This window comes from Poecilia latipinna, unplaced genomic scaffold, assembly GCF_001443285.1.
Source record: "Poecilia latipinna isolate Pla-1442-1.1 unplaced genomic scaffold, P_latipinna-1.0 Scaffold3884, whole genome shotgun sequence".
Classification (NCBI taxonomy): Eukaryota; Metazoa; Chordata; class Actinopteri; order Cyprinodontiformes; family Poeciliidae; genus Poecilia; species Poecilia latipinna.
Genome location: NW_015116500.1, coordinates 5,438 through 25,799, shown reverse-complemented (window position 1 = coordinate 25,799; position 20,362 = coordinate 5,438). Strand labels below are relative to the sequence as shown.

The window sequence follows — 20,362 nt, the reverse complement described above, 5'->3', positions numbered from 1 at the left end:
ACTGTTTGTCTACAGGTTCAAATCCAAGACAGAATTGTTACAGCATAGAAGACATATTAGTTTTTCCCCATTTTCTACCCACTCCATCTTCAACCTGATAAAATAGCAACAATCCAGAATCCTCCTGAACTGGCTCATAGTATTTCTTGTTCAGAACAGTTCAATCCTCAAGTTGTTTTGAGGATTGAATGCAGCGTTAGATTTGGGGCCCATCACTCACCAACCACTACATCAACTGTAATTTCTCTCTTTTATTGACCGTGCATAATTGTTTATATATTGTACATTGTGAAATCCCTAGTGATATTAATTACTAATAACCTAGTGATCTGTTAGCTAGACTGTACATTAAAAATAGTGCTTTGCTTGACATAATACAACATTCACTTCATATACTTTAATAAAAAAATGTGCAGACAATGTGATTTTTGTTTTAGGGTGTGATCAAGAAAGATTCCAAATAAGGAGTGCTAAATTGCATGAGCAAAAGAAAATTGCATGTGCAGCAAATGGGCATGTTGGACTTAATGTATGAAATAGTGCCATTATAGTATAAAAACAGCATTTTGAACATAGAACATGAACCATTTGTACTGTTAGCTTGATGAACTACAAAATGTTCTTTTTTAAAAGTAGTTGATCTAAAATACCTTATTTAGAAAACATTTTTCTTTCACACTATCACTTTTTCACACTACGTCCTTATTTTCAGTGTTGTGTTTTCTCCTGTTTAACAAAAATAAACAGTAATTAGCTTTGAAGAATACATCACTTTGACATGATAAAGGTTACATTCTCTCTGATTAATAAACTGGGAAAAAGAACATTTAACCTCAACATTTTTCATATTAATTAAAATTATATCAAGGTTGTTGAACCAGGTTCTACAGAGAACAGGCACACAGATGCAAAAAAGTGACGGCAACAAAAGGGATTATGTTTTTGTGTTATCTCATGCAACATTCACTGCACACAGTAATTGTTATTTCGTGATTTTTGTGTCTGCAGAACAGATATTCCCTTGTCTTCTCATGGCTTATGGTTCCTTGTAGAGCTCTGAAACATCCCACCTATAACATTTTGGGATTAAAGCAGTATTGCGGCTGAGGCAGTTCTGACAAGGCGATAGCGCATCGGTCACACGCTGCACTCTCATCGCCAGACATGGGTACTGGCCAAATGGTGCTATTTACTGGAGCAGGACTGGCACCTCTCCAGACCATCGGGGTAGCAGGCTTGGCATCGCAGATCACTGATGGACTCATTGAAGCGGTTCGCTAGCATGGACAGCTTGCTGCCATGACACAGGGAGCACGGAGCGCAGCCTGAACCACCACAATGCTGGCAGCTGTCGGCCTCCTGGAGACAGAGCAAACACTTTAGGGGAGAAAATAGGAAGTGGGAGAGAGAAACTGTGAGGTAAAGCAAAGGGTGAATAAGGGCTAGAAGAGGCTGGATGGATGGGGAAATAAAATAAGAAGCAGGTAAACAATGCAGAAGCAAAAGATGGGGGATTCTTGAAAGGTCAAGGACAGGGCAATGCCGTATGATTTGTTTTTATTACAGAACTTGGTGTGGTGGTCCTGCTTTTTAGTTATTAGAAGTCAGTCTGTGGTTTAGTGCTTTTCAATGATCTACATCTGTCCTCCATTCCATGAACTGACGCAGTTATAGTTTTACATTGTACAGTTTGTTTTACAGCTGTTTCAAAATGGATTAATCCCAACCCCAGGCCAGTTCATAATTAACAAATGTTAATACAGCTGCCCAGTGTGAGTGACCCACCTTCAGGAAAACTCAAGGAAACTTAATGACTTAAGATTTTTTCCAAAGACATTTTTAATCAGTGTCTGTCTTAAATAGGTATGTGTTAGGAAAATGCACAAGTATATAGCAATTTTCTTACTTACAACTACACTGTCAGTAAATATTGAACAAATGAAAAGTATCCATGTAGATTGACAGAACAAAGAGGTTATAAAATACTCTCCGCTATTGTTATTCAGCACAATAAATTCAATGAAATGCATTCAAAACTTGCTGGGATAAGTGGCATCATCTGTGAAAATTTATAACACAAGTCATGCTTGAACATCCTTTTCAATCTCCATACTTTTAACCTGCATGTTACTCATAAATATTATGAGCGCAAAGTCTGAGACAATAGTTCTCAACTGGGGAAAGAGTGGATTGCTACCTCAGAGAGTCGGGGAATAATATCTTCCTCAAGCGGAGGGGTTCAAGGATCTTGGTTTGTTGTTTACAAATGATTCTAGAACCAAGTGGGAGATGGATGGATTATTGTGGCCTCATTTGCAGAAATGCTTCCTGTCTGACTTTTACAATTCTGAATTTGGGTTGTAAGTAACAGGCTTATAAGTTGTAGTCATAACAACCACATTAATACTATGGTTGAAGTCATTTTAGGGGCCATTCGGTCACTTGAGTCACAGGCGCTGCCCTCTGTTTGGTTAATGTTTGAGTTATTATCTCTTGACGATCCAAACATGTCACATAACATGTCAGACAACAATTATTCTAATTACATGATGTAACATTTCTCTTTATAAATTGTTAACTATTAACAGCTTCCAAACTTGGGCAAACATGAAAATGATAAAAGATTATCTTGTGTCTATGAAACAAATAAAGCACAACATGAACTTTCTTTCAGATGCAGCAAAAATGTGGCAATAACAAAAGCAATGAGCAAAAGATGGAGCAAGACGGTGGGGAAAGAGCAGTAATCAGCCAAGAGGGGGAGGAAGTAATAGCAAGTTGGGTCTCCTTGCTGGCTTGTAAGTGGCAAGCAGATGCTGCAAGGGCAGAAGAAAACTGTGGACTCATCACTATCTGTTCACAGTAGACAGATAACAGTGGGACAATTGGTTAACAGTTATAGCAGCAAGAAGGTCAGCATAAAAGAGGGAAAAGTGGAATACAACTAATATTCTTGTTATAAGGTAAGAATGTGACATCGACAGATAAACTTGATGACATTTTGTAGGTAAACATTTAAAGTAAGATTCCTGAAAACCTAGAATAAAGTGAAATTTGATAAGAGAGAGGACAAGTGAGACTGAAAATAAAATGACTAAAAAATGTGGTGATAAAAACCTGACCACACTATTGAGAATGACTTGGCCATGCATCATTACCTTGGTATCTTTATTTTCAATCCCATTCTCCTCTTTTTCTACATCCTCTTGTGCCTTAAGAGCTTTAGCCCTCTTCCGACTTTCCTTATCCCTGGCCTTTGGACATCCCTCCAAGTCCAGTGGAGGGACGGAGTGCTGCCGCGTCATTTCAGGCTTCCTCGGTGGTGCTCTTATTATGCGAAGATTGCTGGTGTAGATGATTATTTTGCCAAAGTCCAAAACTGAGGACTGAAGAAATGTCAACTTGTTACTGGATAATTACAAAAGTTGCATAAAAACACAAAAGTATTTTTTTCTAAAATTCTGACATAAAATTAGAGTAAACCTTTCCTTTTGTAAATCAGTCAGGTTTAACAAATTTGGTTCTACTTGAAAAATGAAAAAAAAAGAAGAAGTTTTTATTGATTTTTAAAAAGTTCAGGTCAATTTGAAACTAATTTGTTAGTGTGTTCATATTGTCCATTTGGTAAACCCATTTGTGCCGTCTAACTTCCTGCCATCTGTTTTGTGAAGTGCATAGGCCCACTCTTCAGCATCCACACAGGAGCCTGTCACCGCCATATTTCCCTTTTCTTTAAAATATAAGTGTTAATTACGATGCAACACATTAGTTTTAGTTTCATTAAACCTCATTTGTGCCTCTGAAAATTAAAACTTTTGTCCTGGAGTGCTTTTACACACCGTCATTTGGCTATTTTATGGGAGATTCAGACTAGCGGCTTCTTCCTTGCTGAGCAGCTTTTCAGCCCATGTCTGTATAGACTCATTGTTGCCATTTTGCTATCTATGGTTGATCACTAAGATTCATCAGTGAGGAAAAAAAAAAACTGAGTCCTTCTTGAACAATATGGTGGCGAGACATTTCTAAGTTGATTTTACATGCATAAAATTGTTTGAACAAATAAACATGAGCCGTTCCGGCACCTGCATATTGTTCTATAGTTTGCCTCATTAATTTTAGTTTAACTTTAATGTGACACATGAATGCTGTGTGTCATCTGTCTTTTTATCAGCTGTGTTTATATGTGGTTTCAATTGTGTATGTCAGACAATACAATAAAACACAATTTGATTAGATTTTCAAAATAAAAATTGCATTTAGCATCAATACTGTGAACTTTTTATGTCAGAGGAGGATTAAAAGTTCTAAAAGGCTGAAGAGTCACACCCTTGTCAAAAACAAAACAAGCTTTGTTACTGCAGCTGTGCTAATGGGGCTTTTGGTAAATCGAAAAGCAAGTAATCCTCTATTAGAAAGCCTTACTGCAGTATAATTAGATTTTAGAGGAAACCTTTGATCCTTAATACTGACAACAATGCTGGATCCTTACTTCTTTAAAATTGTTTATTTATTCTATATGCTGCACACATCTTATGTTGTCACTTGGAATGAGCAATCAGAGATAAGAGGGAACCGTCTGTGTTGCATGCAAGGTTTTATGGCTGCTTGTCAACAAAGGCTCAGTAATTACAAATCATTTAAGGTTCTTACATTATCTTCTCTAAATCTCATTATGGAACAACAACTAAAGCATTTAAAAAATATTGCCATGCAGTCATTACATGCCAGCTCAGTAATGCTCTAAACTAATAACGTAATGTAAGAGTTCTGCCTTCCAATTTGAGATCAGTTCTGATGTGGTCAGTTGGACTCTGTGTGTATCTGTGTGTATCTGTGTGTTTGGAAGATGAAACAATGAAAGTGACATGAATCCAGCAGGCAATGCGCTGTGGCTGACCTCTGTTTCGGACTGATGCACTAATGAAGCTGCTTCCCTCATTGTAAAACTGGTCCGATTGAAAAATAGAAATAAAAAATGAACGAAAGAGAAAGAAAACCCTCTTTTAATATTACTTACAGTCCAAAGAATCATGTTGGTGAAACTGGTACATCTGCCAAATATATGAATAATGTTGCCTCTATTCATCTATAGCTGTACAATGAAATAGTTCAAAGGATATCGATGTGTTGGAGTGGACCAGACAAAGCTCAGTTCTAAATCTATTGAAGAATGTGTTTGGTGTGACCATTGCCAAAACTGATGGTCACAGATGCTCTCACTCCTATTTTACAGAGAATACTGGGCAAAAGTGTCAGTCTCTATATTTACAAAGCTGATGGAAGCACCACTTTATGTTCATATAACACACAAAATCCCAATAAAATGAGGTGTGTCATTGTAATATAGTAAAAGTTGAAGGTGTGTTAGAAGTTTTTTGTTTTATAGCACTGTACAAGAGTCAGATTTTTACAAATATTCGATTTTTTTCCGATTCGTCCCAGCTCTTTGTCTATTATCATCTTCATACATATTTTTTTTATCAATATAACACCTTCTAAAAATGTTTCATGTCACAATTCTTCTACTTTGTTGGTTTGTTGATTTTCTAGCGCAACTAAATCTGATTTCATTGGACGTTGATTAAAATGCCTAAAACCACTTAAGAAACTTTTGTAAGTTCCAACCAAAGGTAAATCTGCAGTAACAAATTCCTGAAAGGAAAATAAATCAAGAAAGTGCTTAAAACCTTAGACATTCAGGCAAATAAGAAATGTATCTTCCATTTTCTCATCCCAAACAGCAAGCTTTATTACCTTGCTGTCACCCTCCGTTTCCACAGTCTGACCACCTGCAGGCTTGTAGTTTCTCAGCCCTCTGTATACATTTATTCTTTGGGCAATGAGTCCTGTTGTTGGATAGAAACCTGAGTGAAGCAAACAAAACAAAGGGAAGTCTTAGCATAGCTTGACAACTTGCATCAGAAGTTTAAAAAATACAGTATCCCTCTCACAAATCCTAATTTGCCTCTTGCTATTTAGGCTTTAAAAATATCTGATTTAATTTTATCAGCCTCAACTCAACTAATGGAGTATTTTACGACCATCTTGTTCATTTAAGTAGATGAAGCTGTATTTAATAAACTGTGTGTGGCATTCTGGTTTGGAATAAAGTAATAGGGAACATGAAGATCAACAATTGCAAATCAGAAAGTAATTATTCAATTCTCAGTTTGCTGCTCTGTTCTTATGATCACCTTTTGTGTGTGTTTCCTATTTAAATGTAAGGAGCCTATCTTGACTGTTAGTATAATTTACATGTAAAGCAAAAATAAACTGACAAATATATTGGAGAAGTCATATTTCTCTTATTTTTAGATTTTCTTCATTGGCTCATTCAAACCAATTTGAAGGTGATTTACCTGTAACTATATCATGTTTTTTATACTTTACAATATTTTACAAGCTCAGAGCTTGTCTGATTATCTGATATTGCTATACATTTGGCAGTGATGGGAAGTAACGAAGTACAGGTACTTCGTTACTGTACTTAAGTACAGTTGTGACTTGGCCCATCTAAGCCAAAGGCTAAAGGTCATCTTTCCTTTTGACTTTCGCCATATGCATTCCTGTGTAAGAGGGAAGCCTGCAGATTTAATGACATGGTGCAATCAGCTCCACATGTTTGTTCAAGGGAATAACTAATGCATTCAGTTTTTCAGAAAAGTTTATTAATACAAGATCCAAAGTGCTCTTTTTAGATAAAAGCACATTTTGCATTTCATTTGGAAATGAAGATCCCACATTAAGAAAGAAGAGAAGCGCAGAATTTAAGTTGCTGAGGTTGAGAGTAAAAGTCCAACCATCAGCCAGGATTCCACAGACTGATTTTCTTTTCCAGGCAGACTTGGCACCTTCCCAAACTGTAAAAAGTATCAATACTTGCACTGTGCTTGATTGGCTAGCAAACTCATCTGACCAAAACCCACAGAAAATCTATTGGGTGTTCTCAAGAGGAAGATTAGAGACACCAGACCCAATAATGCAGACAAGTTGAAGGAGGCTATTAAAACAACTCTCAACTAAGCTTCCTTAACACCTCTGCAGTACCTCAGGATGATCACCTCAATGTCACTCTGCAATGACGCAGTAATTCATTCAAAATCCAAGTTTTAAGTGTACAATACATGGAGATACTTTGAATTAGGCTGACATGTCCGCATTAAAGTGCAAATATTTTCACTTTTCAAATTGAATCACTGAACAAAATTATTCTATCAAAATCTGACATATTAAAACACATCTGTGTTACGTTGATCACATAGTTTTAGTGTTAGAAACATGAGAGTCGGGTTAAAACAGACAGATTATCATTTTTTTCATTGTGAAATCAATCCTCCATGTATTGTCTATGCGGAGCTGCAAGGGAGCAGAGTCTCTCTCTCTCTCATGTCCCTTCAGTAAAACATAATTCTCCTAAGTGATGACAGTTTGTTTAGCACACTCTCATTGACTGTCATGGTTTGCGACTCAGCGAATTTGATTAACTATTGCCATTGACTCATTTTAATTCATTTTTATTTCCAACGGAAGTAAAAATTAATTTATTAGGTCTTAAGTTTTGCTGCAGTTAATGTGCAGATTAAGCAAAACATAGAAAATGTAAAATTACTGCCCAAAGTCTTTTGACCAGAGAGCTAGGAGCATTTAGCTTCCCAAATGATTTATGGGATGCTTGCTCAGAATGTGAGATTGGTGCAATGTCAGCAATTTATGCCAGCATAAATATATATATATGGAGAAGATAGATACATTATTTCAAAGTTTACTTCTGAATAAGCCTACTCTCTTTCTCCACTGATAATTCCAAGTCTGGTCAAAGAATAACTCTGTTCATATAAGTGGAACTGTGAGTTAGATCCCCGTTTTGTTTTGATCAAATGTAATTTGTCTTCCATCCTCCTCACATCTTATTTTAATCATTTAAAAGTCCAAAACCATTTTTAAAACTCCTTAACACCTCTTTAATACCTATAAATATGACTGTAAATTAGTCAAACATTTAATGCAGATGCTGTGTTTTTATACTTATTTTCTTTTCTTTTATTGATTTCTATTTATCTTATTGAGATTGCACAATAAAAATATCAATCACTGATCCTTCTAATCACTTTTGATGCATTACGAGTCTGATGGATCTTCGATTGATTGAGACTAGTTGGTTTATTGGCATAGTTAAAAGTATCATTATGAGGCAATAATAATTAGTATTTTAAGCTCAACTGAATCTGACTTTTTTTGTTGTTTTTTTTTATTACAACTGGATTTAATTAGACCATGCAATTGAATTTAAATTGGTCTGAATACATTTTAACTGGACTCTACACAATTTGATGACAGATACATGGAAATATTCTTGAACTGGCAAAGTGTAGATGAACACAACTCAGCTGGCAAATTCTGGTGCAAACATAATGTTCATATTGCTCTAAAACTGTATGCGTCAAACCCAAGCCTGCACGCCAAATGTGGCCTGCACAAAAATAATCTTTGGCCTGTGAGATACTTCCAAATGTCTGTATTGGCACAATGTAGGATAGATACATGATGTAACTCTTTTCAGTCTGTTTCCAATTAGGCCGTGTTGCTATGTAGCCTCAGTTTCCTGTTCTTCACTGAAAGGTTTTATCCCATAAGTGGTCTTTCCTTCCCTGTGGTAATTTTAACTACTGTTCCTTCATGTCATCTTGAACCAGCATGTCAAATATCCTCTGGCATGCATTTTATCTATTTATTTTTTTGCTTTTAAAGAATGTTGTTTGGCAGTTGTGGCCTTTAGTCAGCAATAATCTGACAGGGAAGAGGCTGAGAGAAGGGAAGAAAGACGTGTAGTAAAGGTACCAAGGACGGGACTCCCACTTGAGACGGGCGCATCGGTCTGCAGCCTCTGTAGACGGAGCGTCCACTCTAACCACTGCGACGCCCCCTGACATCCGTTTTGATCTACACAACAGCTCACTGAACATTTTCTATTTTTTAGAACAAGCTTTATAAATCCAACAGAGGGTTTTGTGTAAAAATCCCAGCAGATCAGAACAGTGAGTCAACAACTATGCCATGTTCATAGTTGTTCATAGATTCAGCACTTCAAAGTCACTTAAATCCCGTTTCTTTTCCATCCAGTTCAGTGTGAACTTTAGAAAATTTCCTTTACCATATCTAGATGTCTAAATACATCGAAGAGCAGCCATTTAATTTAATAAATCACTGCTTATGTTAAGCAGTTGAACAAGTGGGGAGTGAATATTTTTTTTATAGGTCAAATATAATGTGAATGTTCATAATCCAAAAGATCAATAAATGAAAATCAAACTGCAAGTATTGCATGTGCTCCCATATCAACATAAACATTTTTGACTAAATAGTATATCTGTGGTTTACAAGCAGACTAAAATAGTTATAAAACCCACCTTGTTCGTCCCTATTAGTCTCCTCAAAGCTGCAAAACTGCTCCATCTCAAGGTGGCTGGGTGGGATTTTACGGTGGATAAAGCTGTGAGGGTATTTTTCCTCTGGACTTTCCAGCTCCTGTCCGTCCTCATACACGTGTTTCAGCACCCGACCACTGTAGGATGACGCCAGCTTGAACCTCACCTACAGTTTCAGGGAGTAAAAGGTGTGATTATGCTCCTCTGCTCAGCAGCTTTCTGACATTAAAAAGATGCAGCATTAGCAAGAGGCAGCCTTAAAATAGAAGAAGATAGGCAAGTGAAAAAAAAAGCTGTTTGGTCTCTGAAGGAGGAGTGGGGGTCTGGGCATGCACACGAGGCTGAGCTTCATTCCTCTGTTCCAATTAGCTTTTTTGTCAAAATCAGATACAAACAGAAATTAATTCTTAGTTATAATATCAAGTATTTTTTCAGATATTTTAGATGTTAGATAATTTTTCTGAAAAAATAACAATCAGTTGAGCTTATTTTTTTACTCTGACAGATTCAGCACTTCAAACCTATAAACCTGGAAGAAAGTATTTCCATAAATAACTTGCCTTTCTGGGCTTGGTGCCTTCATAGCGCTGGTTCAGCTTCCTTTGAAATTCCTCCATGGCAGATGACTGAGGATGAGGTGCAGAGAAAGCGTCAGTCCATCTACGAAACCCTTCTTGAGCAGAATGTTTGGCACTAGTTTGACTCGATGTTGCCTTGGGCTGAGGTGACTGTGTGGAGTGATGGATTAAAATATTGGACTGATTTCCAGCTTGGTAGAAGAGAGTCCGGCTGAAAAGCCGTGTGTAAGGAGTGGGTGGATGTAAAGTTGGGATGAAAAAGGCTCTGTGTCCTGCCCCCAGAGTTTGAGTGTACCTGCTGTTTTAAGGGACCTACCTTTTTAGCTCCTCATGCTAAATTATTCACAGCTAGATCGTGTGTACAAAGGGGTGGTTGAGAAACTAGAAGCTCCACCATCAAATAATTATGATCACTAAAATAGAAAGTATCTAGGACCTGTGTATCTAGTTCTGTGGTCTTATCGGTGTAAGAAAGAGAAATAGTGAGAAAGTCTGTGAATTTGTGCATGTGTGTGTGGGAGTTAAGTACTTGCAGCACTGTCACTGGATCAGAGCCAAGTGCATTAGTACTAGCTGCTGTTTTATATGAAACATTTGAATTAAAGAAAACATGTCTGTCTTTCAAGACCCAGATGCCACTAAATTAAAATATCAGTCTTGTGAGATTTTTCTTGTTCAGGTTTTGCATGTACAAAAAATAAATACACACCATGTTAGAATGAGTATTTCTCATTTTAGTCCAATGGTGGTCTGTAAAAAGGTTTTTCATTATTGAGGTATTCTGAGAAACAGATTGATTTAAAAAATCATGATGAATTAAGACAACAAGCTATGTCTAGACCTTTGCCACCATGTTGTTTCAATACATACTTACAGTATTGGTTATATTTGTATTTCTAAACCTCTGCTACTCCCATTTGGTCCATAATTTGGAAATAGAAGCAACATAATTTCACCATGAACCTGCAAAGTATGATTTATTTCTGTGTAGTCAACTTTTTTATGCATTAATTTATGAACTCAGTGTTTTTCCCCTGTATGTGTAGATTACTTGGTTTGTGACTGACATTTGCAGTAAATTTTATGTCACTAGATCCGTTATTCATTGTTGACCAATAAAAAGCATTATTTTCTTATAAGGTCCTGTGATTTTTCCACTTCAAATATTTATTTACATACACCCAAAATTGACATTGGGTATGTTTAATATCAAGTCAATTCCCATAATATAAGGACTATGATGATCATTCATGAGATTCTCTGACAAATGTTAAAACAACTGAAATCAAATTTAGAATAAACAATATTAAAATTTATGTTTCAACAATTTTCATCTTAGCTGCTTTGCAAGAATTTTGACTTTTATTGCCATAATTTATACCTTACTAGAGCCCTTGCAAGGTTTATGCCATTCCTTTTTCTTCAGTAAATGCAGGACACTTGAGAAAGATTCAGCAATGTAGAAAATACCAAAAACAATGTACAAAATTGGAATACCAAGGCATATTCTAAAAAAAATCAAGAAATTGACTGGAGTCAAAATATAAAACCAGAGTAGATGTAATTAAATCTGTTGGCTACATTAAGGCTCCAATAATAAACCTGGAAACGATAAATTTTTCAAGGAGACTTATTTTAGTCTCCTAGTCTTTAGCTAGGGTTATGAAGTCTCTTTTTCTAGTGAGACATTTTTACTTGTCACTATAATAAAGACACATGTGTTACCTACAATTAATGAGGCCTCAGTTCAGTTCATGTGGTCTGCTGATCCATGGCAGTGTAATAAAGGGCACATTATATGCAATGTACAGCCTTAGATATTGAAGAAGGTAAAATAGATGGATTCATTCTTATGTATCATTTGGTATGAGAGCATAAATAAGAGCCAAAAAAAAAACACTGACCTGTAATTCAACTACACACAAAAGTAATGTAAGCCATTTATAGTAAGATTATTTTTATAACACCCTGTTGAATACTTGTTTCAGTTCTGTTACACATGTTGCAATATGTAATTTCTTGGAAATACAGAGTCTCTCCAGGGTAAGTAATCACCTTTGAACACACCATCAGCTGAAGAGTGATGGCAGGTAGTGTGTGGAGTCAAGTCTCTCACTGCACCACCTAAAGTCACCTGAAGACGGAAGAGCTCTACAGATCATCTATATAATCAAGCTCTTGCACTGAGGCTGGGTTTACTTTAAAAGCACATTACATTCAGCTGTTTGCCTGTGATGATGCAATTTATCTGCCTGTAAAGGCAAACGGCAGTGCTTCTCTATAGTTTGAGATACAATTTCTTAATGTAAATCCTTTTCATTTGCTCATTACATTGTTAAACTCTCCTATTTGTTTAAAAGTCTTTGACTCATGTTTGAGTCAGTTATTTAGTCATTCCCTCCTGAATAAAGTTTCTTTATGAAAAAATGTTAAACTAGTAACAGATTTTTGATGGACTTTCAAAGAAAGCAATTAGTATCTTTATCCTGCAGGCCATTTGAAAACAACAGTTCCCTTTAAGTGGTTTAATTACATTCAACAGTCACATCTGTAACTTCAGATTGCCACTTCCAGAATTGCCTCGAGGCACAACAGGTCTGACTTTTGCTCTGAGTAGTGCTGCAAGTCTGGGTCGACTATTTAGACATTCATGTTAGGTTTTAGCCTACTTTTTAATTCCTAGTGGTGAAAGCTTTTAGGGTTAGATCAAATGAGGTCTGTTTAGATTAGTCAATGCATTCCTCTTCACTGTATACCACAGTATGCTACATGCACACAAAGCCCCTTCATACATTCATGCATTATCCAATTAAAAGTGGTTTACAAATATTTTTCACCGTGAATATCAGTTTTTTAAAAAGCGGTTATGGTAGTAGTTTTCATGCATTTCTAATAGCCAGTTTCTCAGAAAAAAGTGCATTCACTACATGCATGGAAAGTTAAATTTCAGAGTTATTGTTTTAGATGAGAGTTATTAAAATTAGTCGGAATAGGAAGTTTGACAGAAAAAAGGGAAGGGAGAGGGGGTGTACTGAGAGCAGGCAGATACCATCTCCTGTCTCTTTCCTGACCGAGAGTCATCTTAATCAGATTGCCGAACAAGCATGTATGGCTACTCAGGCAAGAAATTGTTTTGGATGCATCACAGAAAAGGAACTGTTTAATGTGCCGGATTCGTGCCGCTTTCGGTTTAATAATTGCCACTAAATCTGGCTCTCAGTCTCTCCACATTAGCAGTTCATGTATATTCTATTATCTCCATTATTCCCCCCCGCCCCTCCCACCTCAGCAGAAATTGTAATATAATTTTCAGCACCCACTTACAGTAGACTTTTCACACCAGGTATTATCCAGTCATCCACTTTTTTTTCTTCAGTACTCAGATAGTGCAGATGGACATATTTGTTTTCAATATGAGTTTCAATAATGAGGGGAAAAAATTGCTTTATTATATAAAACAAATTAACTCTAAAAAAATCTATTTTCCATGTGGGTTGATGCCATTTCTCTGTTCCCTGTTGCAGTGATCGATCCATACTCTTGGATGTTTGTTCAATTTTAAAGTAAAGTGGAAGAGCTTTTCATAAAAATCAGTTTGACTTTTGCTTCTGCAGTTTAAACATAAGCTGGAAACAGTTTGAATTCCTTGGGATATTTTGTGGGACTACAGAAAGCAGTGTTTCCATACCAAGCACTGAGTCAGACCTGTTCAGCATTGATGCCAGACTCATGAAAAGCCCCACCGTCTTTCTTGTCCTGGTTGTTGTTTTCATAAATGAGAATTCAGTGCACAGCTCAGCGAGGGAGGCTTCCTCCATGGGGCTCTGCAGGTCACATCAGTTCAGGTGGCTTAGAAACCTGATAAGGATTCACTATGTTCTCTGTTCTTGAGACGTATGCAAGGCAAAGCCAGCTGGGAAGAAGGCTTGGAGGACAACGCCAGAATCTCTGAAAGGACTGGATTTCCAATTATCTTTTTCACAGGAAGAACTGGAGGACGCTGCTCAAGATTCACAAACTTGGGTGGCTCACCTCTGCTTCTGTTAACACATGTCTTCTTTCCATTTCCACATTGGCAAAATTTCCTAAAACACTTTAATTATGACAAAACTGAAACCCTTAACATTTAATTAAATTAGACTGCTGCCCCAAAACATTCTCAGTATCAGTGTTTTAAATAGAACTGCTAACACATTCAAATTTCATTATCTTAATTATGGTGTCTATCAAATGATGGATCCTGCAAGTCACAGTCAAGTTAATATTTGATATTTCAGTGGGACTGGTTTTCTATCTCATTTTAATTAGCTCTATGCTAATGACAGTGGGTGTACAGCTCCCATGAAAACTTAAACGGTATGCAGAACTAATGTCTGAAGTGTGACCGAAGCCTGCTCTGGTGACCACTTCAATCCCCTTTAATTTCACCTCTAAGAATGAATCCTGTCTCAGAAATGATGCTTAATTGTTTCGGCAAACTGCTAAAATGAGGTTCAAGATACAAACACAGGCAGTTAGGCCATTATATTCTTGACATGAACTGTAACTTCATGCAAACTCTGTTTTTAATACAGTTTCTAAAGTGGCCACAGTTGTACTATAGAATTTACTAGGTTAAAAACAACCCAGTTTGATTATTTTGCTGATCTAATCCTGGACTGACCACAACCTGAGCAGATTTAAGTATTTAAATCAAGTATTATAACAGCTTTTGTTATTGTGTTTGGTCTTGTACCTTACAGTCATTATATTAATTTCCATATCTAAAATCAGGAAATATGTGAGAGAAAAACACTAGCAGGTATCATTCTACATGTTTTATTTAAGTCTGCTTGGAAATTAAATAACATAGAAGCAAGTTTACAAATAAATTTGTTACTGAAATAATTAAGATGTCGTATATTAAGCATATTTTATGTTTTAATAAAGCTCTTCGATCATGTTTTACATTTTAGTTTTGGTGGCTCGAGGTTTTTGTGAAATTCTTACAGCAGCCCAAGCCGAGCTAACAGCACACTAGAGCTGTTTCTCACTGGTGAGAGAAAATGCTTAAATCACCAACAGTGAACATTTTCTGTTAGGACTGTGCATCACTTATTAATGTTGAATATGGTATTGATGATATTTCTTATAATTACCCCCATTTCCCCAGTTTCATCATAGCAATGTCCCCAAGACTCTCTCTAAGCTTTCTTATCTTTATGACAATGATATCTATACAGCAGTTGGTAAAAAGGGCAGCAAAGGTCCATCTAAGTGGCAACAAACATTGAAGGGAGACACAGTTTTATTGGCTGACAATATATTGCATCTGGACCTAGCAATATATGCTATTGAAAATACTGCAGACATTGTTAATGTGATGACAATAGTGATTCAATTCATTGCACGGCTCTTCTTCTTGCACAGTAACAAGGACTCTTGAGACTTAACAGACTGAAGTCACATGTCAAGAGTATTTTTCCAACATCTCCAGCTTTAAAATCTCAAAACAACTATGAATAAAACTCCACTGCTGCTATATTTGAGTTTTCAAGAGAGAAAGCAATTTTTTAAAATATATTTTATTCCTCATGCACTTGATGTAATGAATCAGGCAAAGAGGGAATATATAAATCTTTCCTGTTACCATAATAAAGGATGGCACATACAAATGCACAACTCAGGGTAAATCTTGGAATTAAAATTTCTCAAGCTGGGAATGTAATAGACTGGGAACCTGAGCAATGAAGTAGGCTGTGAGGTATGCCACAATGTGCAAGACCTTCACAGAAAGAGAAAATTGGATCAGGCAGCAAATAGAAAAAGAAATCAAAACTTATTCAAATCATATCTCAAGCAGCTGAGCTTGGAGAGGAATTTCACAGTTAGCATTTATTTAGCAGTACATGCATGTGCAGGTGGGAAGGTGAACACTAGAAGTAAAATCCTAGAGCAACAGTGCTCTATTTATTATGTTTAAAAAATTGGTAGAATTGCCTTGGTTTATGTTACAGCCATTTGGCTGCCTCTGTTCCCATCTGATGGTTTTCTAAGCCTTCAAGGAGCATTTCATTTCAAGAGTGTCTGGCTGCATCGCAAAGAAAGGGTGGCAGATGTCACTCGAGTGGAGGGAGTTTATTCTGCTCCACACAGACGAGCCTTTATCCAATACAAACACAGCAGTGGCACGAAACAAGCTACAAACCAAAGGGTGTCAAGCAGTGTGAAATAAAGAAATTATAAACACCAGAACCGGTTAGTCTGCATGTGTGCATCTTATAAAATTATCTAAATCAATCTTACTGTTATATATACACACAAAAAAAGATTGTGATTCTAAAAAATCCACACAATCCTTATCCAGCTTTGTCATAAAATAAAAGCAACCAAAAACAAAACAGGTGAAAAGAAAAGATCAAAAACAATTAATCTCCTGACTAAAAATATCCCATTTTAGATTAGCACTTGTTATTGTCAGTGATGTTGGTGCTCTAAATATTACTTGTCCCTTGAAATCCAAACATTTTTATGTGTATTTATGTATTTAAAATTAGGAGTTGCACCCACACCCTCCACCTTCATTAGCACCCCAGTAAAATTATATAAAAAGCTTTCACATGCAACCTTCTTGTACTGCAGTAGTATAATTAAAACCTTTAATTTCAGTACATGCATTTAGTTGTTCTCACAAAACCATAATTGCCACACATATTGGTATCTCTTTCACTTTCCTTAAGAAAAATGTAATGAGAGCATTTTATCATTTCTGCTCTTTACTCTCTATTTATTTATTTATTTTTATTTGAACAGAGCCGTTGGAAACTTTTTATTGGGGATCAGTGGCGTCTTTATTGATTGTTTAAACTGATAAAACTCAGGTTTTATCACTGAGTGACAGAGATATTCAGAGAGAAGAACAGGGACATAGACTTAATATACAAATAAGGTTAAAACCATACCTGACTTTTAATTTTAATATAAAAGAGGAATCCACATAACAATAGCTGAATTGTTGGAAAGCGTAGAATTCAGGGAAAGCTAAATTAACACAACAAAATGTTTCTATGAAGGTCAAAATTTAAACAATAAACTTCAATTTTGGGTATTTAGATAAATTCTCCAAAGCACAGCAGGAAATCCCTGCCAACATAAAAGAGCCATCATTTTTCACTTTAGTATAAAAGCTAAAATAAAGATTTTTAATGCAAATTGGTGTGTCAAGTCAAAGAAACTCTTGCCTGAACCAAATACTAAAAAAATAAGAATTATTTAATACAAATAAAAATTCCTTCACATCTTTTGCAGACTTCCCTCCCTGCTGCCAACTATTTTCTCCCATATGAGGCAGAAGAAAAAAAATCTACTTCATGATTTTGGCAATATTTTTTTTGTAAATGAATTCCCTGAGGAGTCACTTTTGCTGTTCAGTCTTGCTGTCGTGCTGAGTCTGTTTGCCCTGTTCCCATCTAGCACAGTAATTGGGCTAATAATGGTGTTCAGTGCCTAGAGTCATTCACAGGGCTTCAGTCTGTCAAAAGTTTTAGATTCATAAGGAGGACTTATTGTGTGCTCTACTCAAGGCCTACATATAGTATTATTTTGTTTCTTTGTCCAGCTTGATTTTTTTCTTTGCAAAAACATCATCAATGGAAGTCATGCAATAATGAATTCCTACATTTACAGCCACGACTGTCTGAGGGCAATTGAGAAGAAAATGCAATTTCAGCTATGTCACAGATCGCATGCCTTTGGCTGTAATGGGCCACAAATAAATCCACTGATGATGTTTAAAGGGACATCGTACTTGCACAGCACACATGATCAAGCACAGCCAGAATAAGTTAGAGAAATAACCAGATAAAGAGCATTCCCTCAAATTCAGAGGCTGTTGAATCCTATAGCTCCAGGTTTTGATTAGAAAAAAAACTCTCAATACCTTCATCATCTACAATACAGGCAATGGATTAGTTCAGAGGTATTTGTTTAAAGAGGTAGGAAGCAAAACTTTTGGATTTTCTGGGTTTATCATCATCCCAGTGCTGAGAAGAAAGAAAAAGTATTTCAGCAAACCAAATGCAGTACCAATTTGTCTGCCATAAAAAAGAAGCAGAAGAACTATGAGGCAAGAGCATGGAGATATGAGGCAAGCTATATGCTTTTTTGCAATTTTGTAACCCACTAGTTCTTTTTCTTGTTGTACCCTCAATTTTTCTTTTCTTTCCAGTAAAACAAAAAGCAGCTTACCATCTCTCAGCCTGCTATGTTGTCTGCCCGCACATTTTGCATCTTTAGCCTCTCCATCGCTTCCTGAATCCAGTGCGATAAGCTGAGAACAAGACGCTGAAGCCCCTTACACACAAAAAACAAATGTACAAAAACAAAACAAGAGGGGCAAAATGTGTTGTGGGAGTAACATGAGGATGAGGATTTAACAAGTTCGACAGTAGAAGGCAGAAATAAGACGAAGGAATCATGAAATATCTTGTTTTGGTGAACATGTAACGAAGGTCTAATGCAGAAAGTTAAGCCCGGTGTAAACAGATAATTAAAAAACGTAGGGCTTGCAAAATCAGTGTAAAACAATAGAAAAACTCCAGCATGTTGAAGGGGGAAGGGTGTGACACAGCGGTGTTCCCATTTTCAACATCTGCTAAACCACAGATGCCTGCCTGAACATGTTTATTTATTTTAATGTCTGTGCTGATGTTCGTGGGAATGTTTGTGCTTCAGGCAAATTTTAAACATGTTACACTTTAACTATCAGTGTGGTTAGACTGTAGCACCTCGGGTTTGTTTGCCCACAACATTTTCACACGAGAAAGCAGGAAAATGTGGAACGTAGTGAGTGAAATAATTTCAACAGCACAGACAAAACTATTGGCACTGCATGCAAAGTGTAGTGATTGGTATTATCAAATCTTGGCAGCAAGATCAGCTGCATGGGCCGATTCAGTAGATCTCATGAAGCATAAGCCTCTAAGGTGGCAGGAAGAAAAAGCCATATTTGAACAAAAAATACTAATATGTTCAATCTGCTGTTACGCTAAATGCTGGGTTAAGTGAGACTTGCATTATATGACAATATCCTTAGTAGAAATTAACTTTAGCTTCAAGAAATATTTTGGACAATAAACATGGAAACGAGTTTCAGGATGACACTGACGTTTTATCTTAAACAAAACCCTAATTTTTTCATTTTCTCAGATGTTTTTCTCCAGTATTTCAAGCCCTTTCTAGAATCACTCTAATTGAAGTGATTTAGTTTGACCAAGCGCAGATCACCACAGCACATGTATGTCAAAGTTTAGTCTGTTCCTCCTGGCTCGATGTAGAGGGACTCTGTGCTGCAGCTGAGCTCCACCATATCAGCTTCCTGAGAGTTTCAACGAAATGAAATTCAATTCACATTCCCAAAAGGTGATGTGATTTTTATTTTTAAATAGACTAAATTACAGTCTATTAAATTATGAGTGCTATAACATTACAATGTTATTTCCTTGAAGTTTCAGATTATCACATGACATAGAAACATAAGGGAGACTTGCAATATTGTGACAGAGTCCTGGAAAGAATAAGCCTTGATTTCAGCTCAGATTAAAACCTGCTTCACTTTGTTTTGCTTGTTTCTTTAATAACTGTTGTGATTTAATGCAACCAGTCCCAACCTGTACTGTCCCTTTGCAGTAGAGAATAATCAATAATCATGAATACTAAATGCTGTTGTTGTGACACAAAGAAGTACCTCAGACTTGCTGTTTGTGGAGATTACTGTTAAAATCCCCGACAATGGATGTGTTTTATGAACTCAGAACTTGGAGTGCCAACTAATGGCAAAAAGCAAACTGCTGCTGTAAAAAGTTTGAACTAAACACTTAGTCTAAATAATGAATTGATTTAAAAAAAAAAAAACATTCTGATTAATTTATGCTATTTATATTCACTTTAAGTGTATGAGGGAAAGCTTCAAATTCAAGTTTTAATGGATAAAACTTTAGGGGTTTAATCCATTTTTTGTGTTTAATGTTGCATTACGTCTAAGAGACTGTAAGCCTGGGTAATAAATACCACAAAACTGGATAAACTGGGCAGAACAATGTGTAATATTTTCTTGCTCTTGAGTCACTAATGATGAATATTTTTGCAACTTTTACAAAAATATGTTTTTTCCATATCTGTTAAAACTGTCGGCACTGTTTACCCGTCATCATCGGTTACCCATGCTAACTAGCCTTAGCCATCGTTGCAGGCTATGTCATAGTGAACCAGCTGTAGTGCAGCAGAAAGCAGGACAGGGGCTTTGACCAAACGAGATTAACCTCGTTAAGACTCTCCTCTTTGCTCTCAATTGTTTATTTCAGAGGAGCTCAATTTTTTCAC

At 36.4% G+C, this 20,362-nt stretch overlaps 1 protein-coding gene across 3 annotated transcripts; it reads right to left on the bottom strand.

Annotated features, from left to right (window-relative positions):
- Positions 1-239: 239 nt before the first annotated feature.
- Positions 240-10,452, bottom strand: LOC106941820 (glutaredoxin domain-containing cysteine-rich protein 2-like). Of its 3 annotated transcripts, none has more exons than XM_015024937.1 (5): positions 9,986-10,301; positions 9,408-9,591; positions 5,755-5,864; positions 3,159-3,386; positions 240-1,359 (listed from the first exon to the last, which is right to left on the bottom strand). In XM_015024937.1, exons 1-5 carry the CDS (start codon positions 10,040-10,042, stop codon positions 1,186-1,188), a joined length of 753 nt encoding a protein of 250 aa, XP_014880423.1. In that variant the 5' UTR covers positions 10,043-10,301; the 3' UTR covers positions 240-1,185. The 3 variants fall into 3 exon arrangements, with proteins under 3 accessions (XP_014880423.1, XP_014880422.1, XP_014880421.1); XM_015024936.1 differs by adding an exon at positions 10,320-10,452 and having other exon boundaries at positions 1,266-3,386; positions 9,986-10,051; XM_015024935.1 differs by having other exon boundaries at positions 1,266-3,386; positions 9,986-10,306.
- Between the last annotated feature and the right edge of the window lie 9,910 nt (positions 10,453-20,362).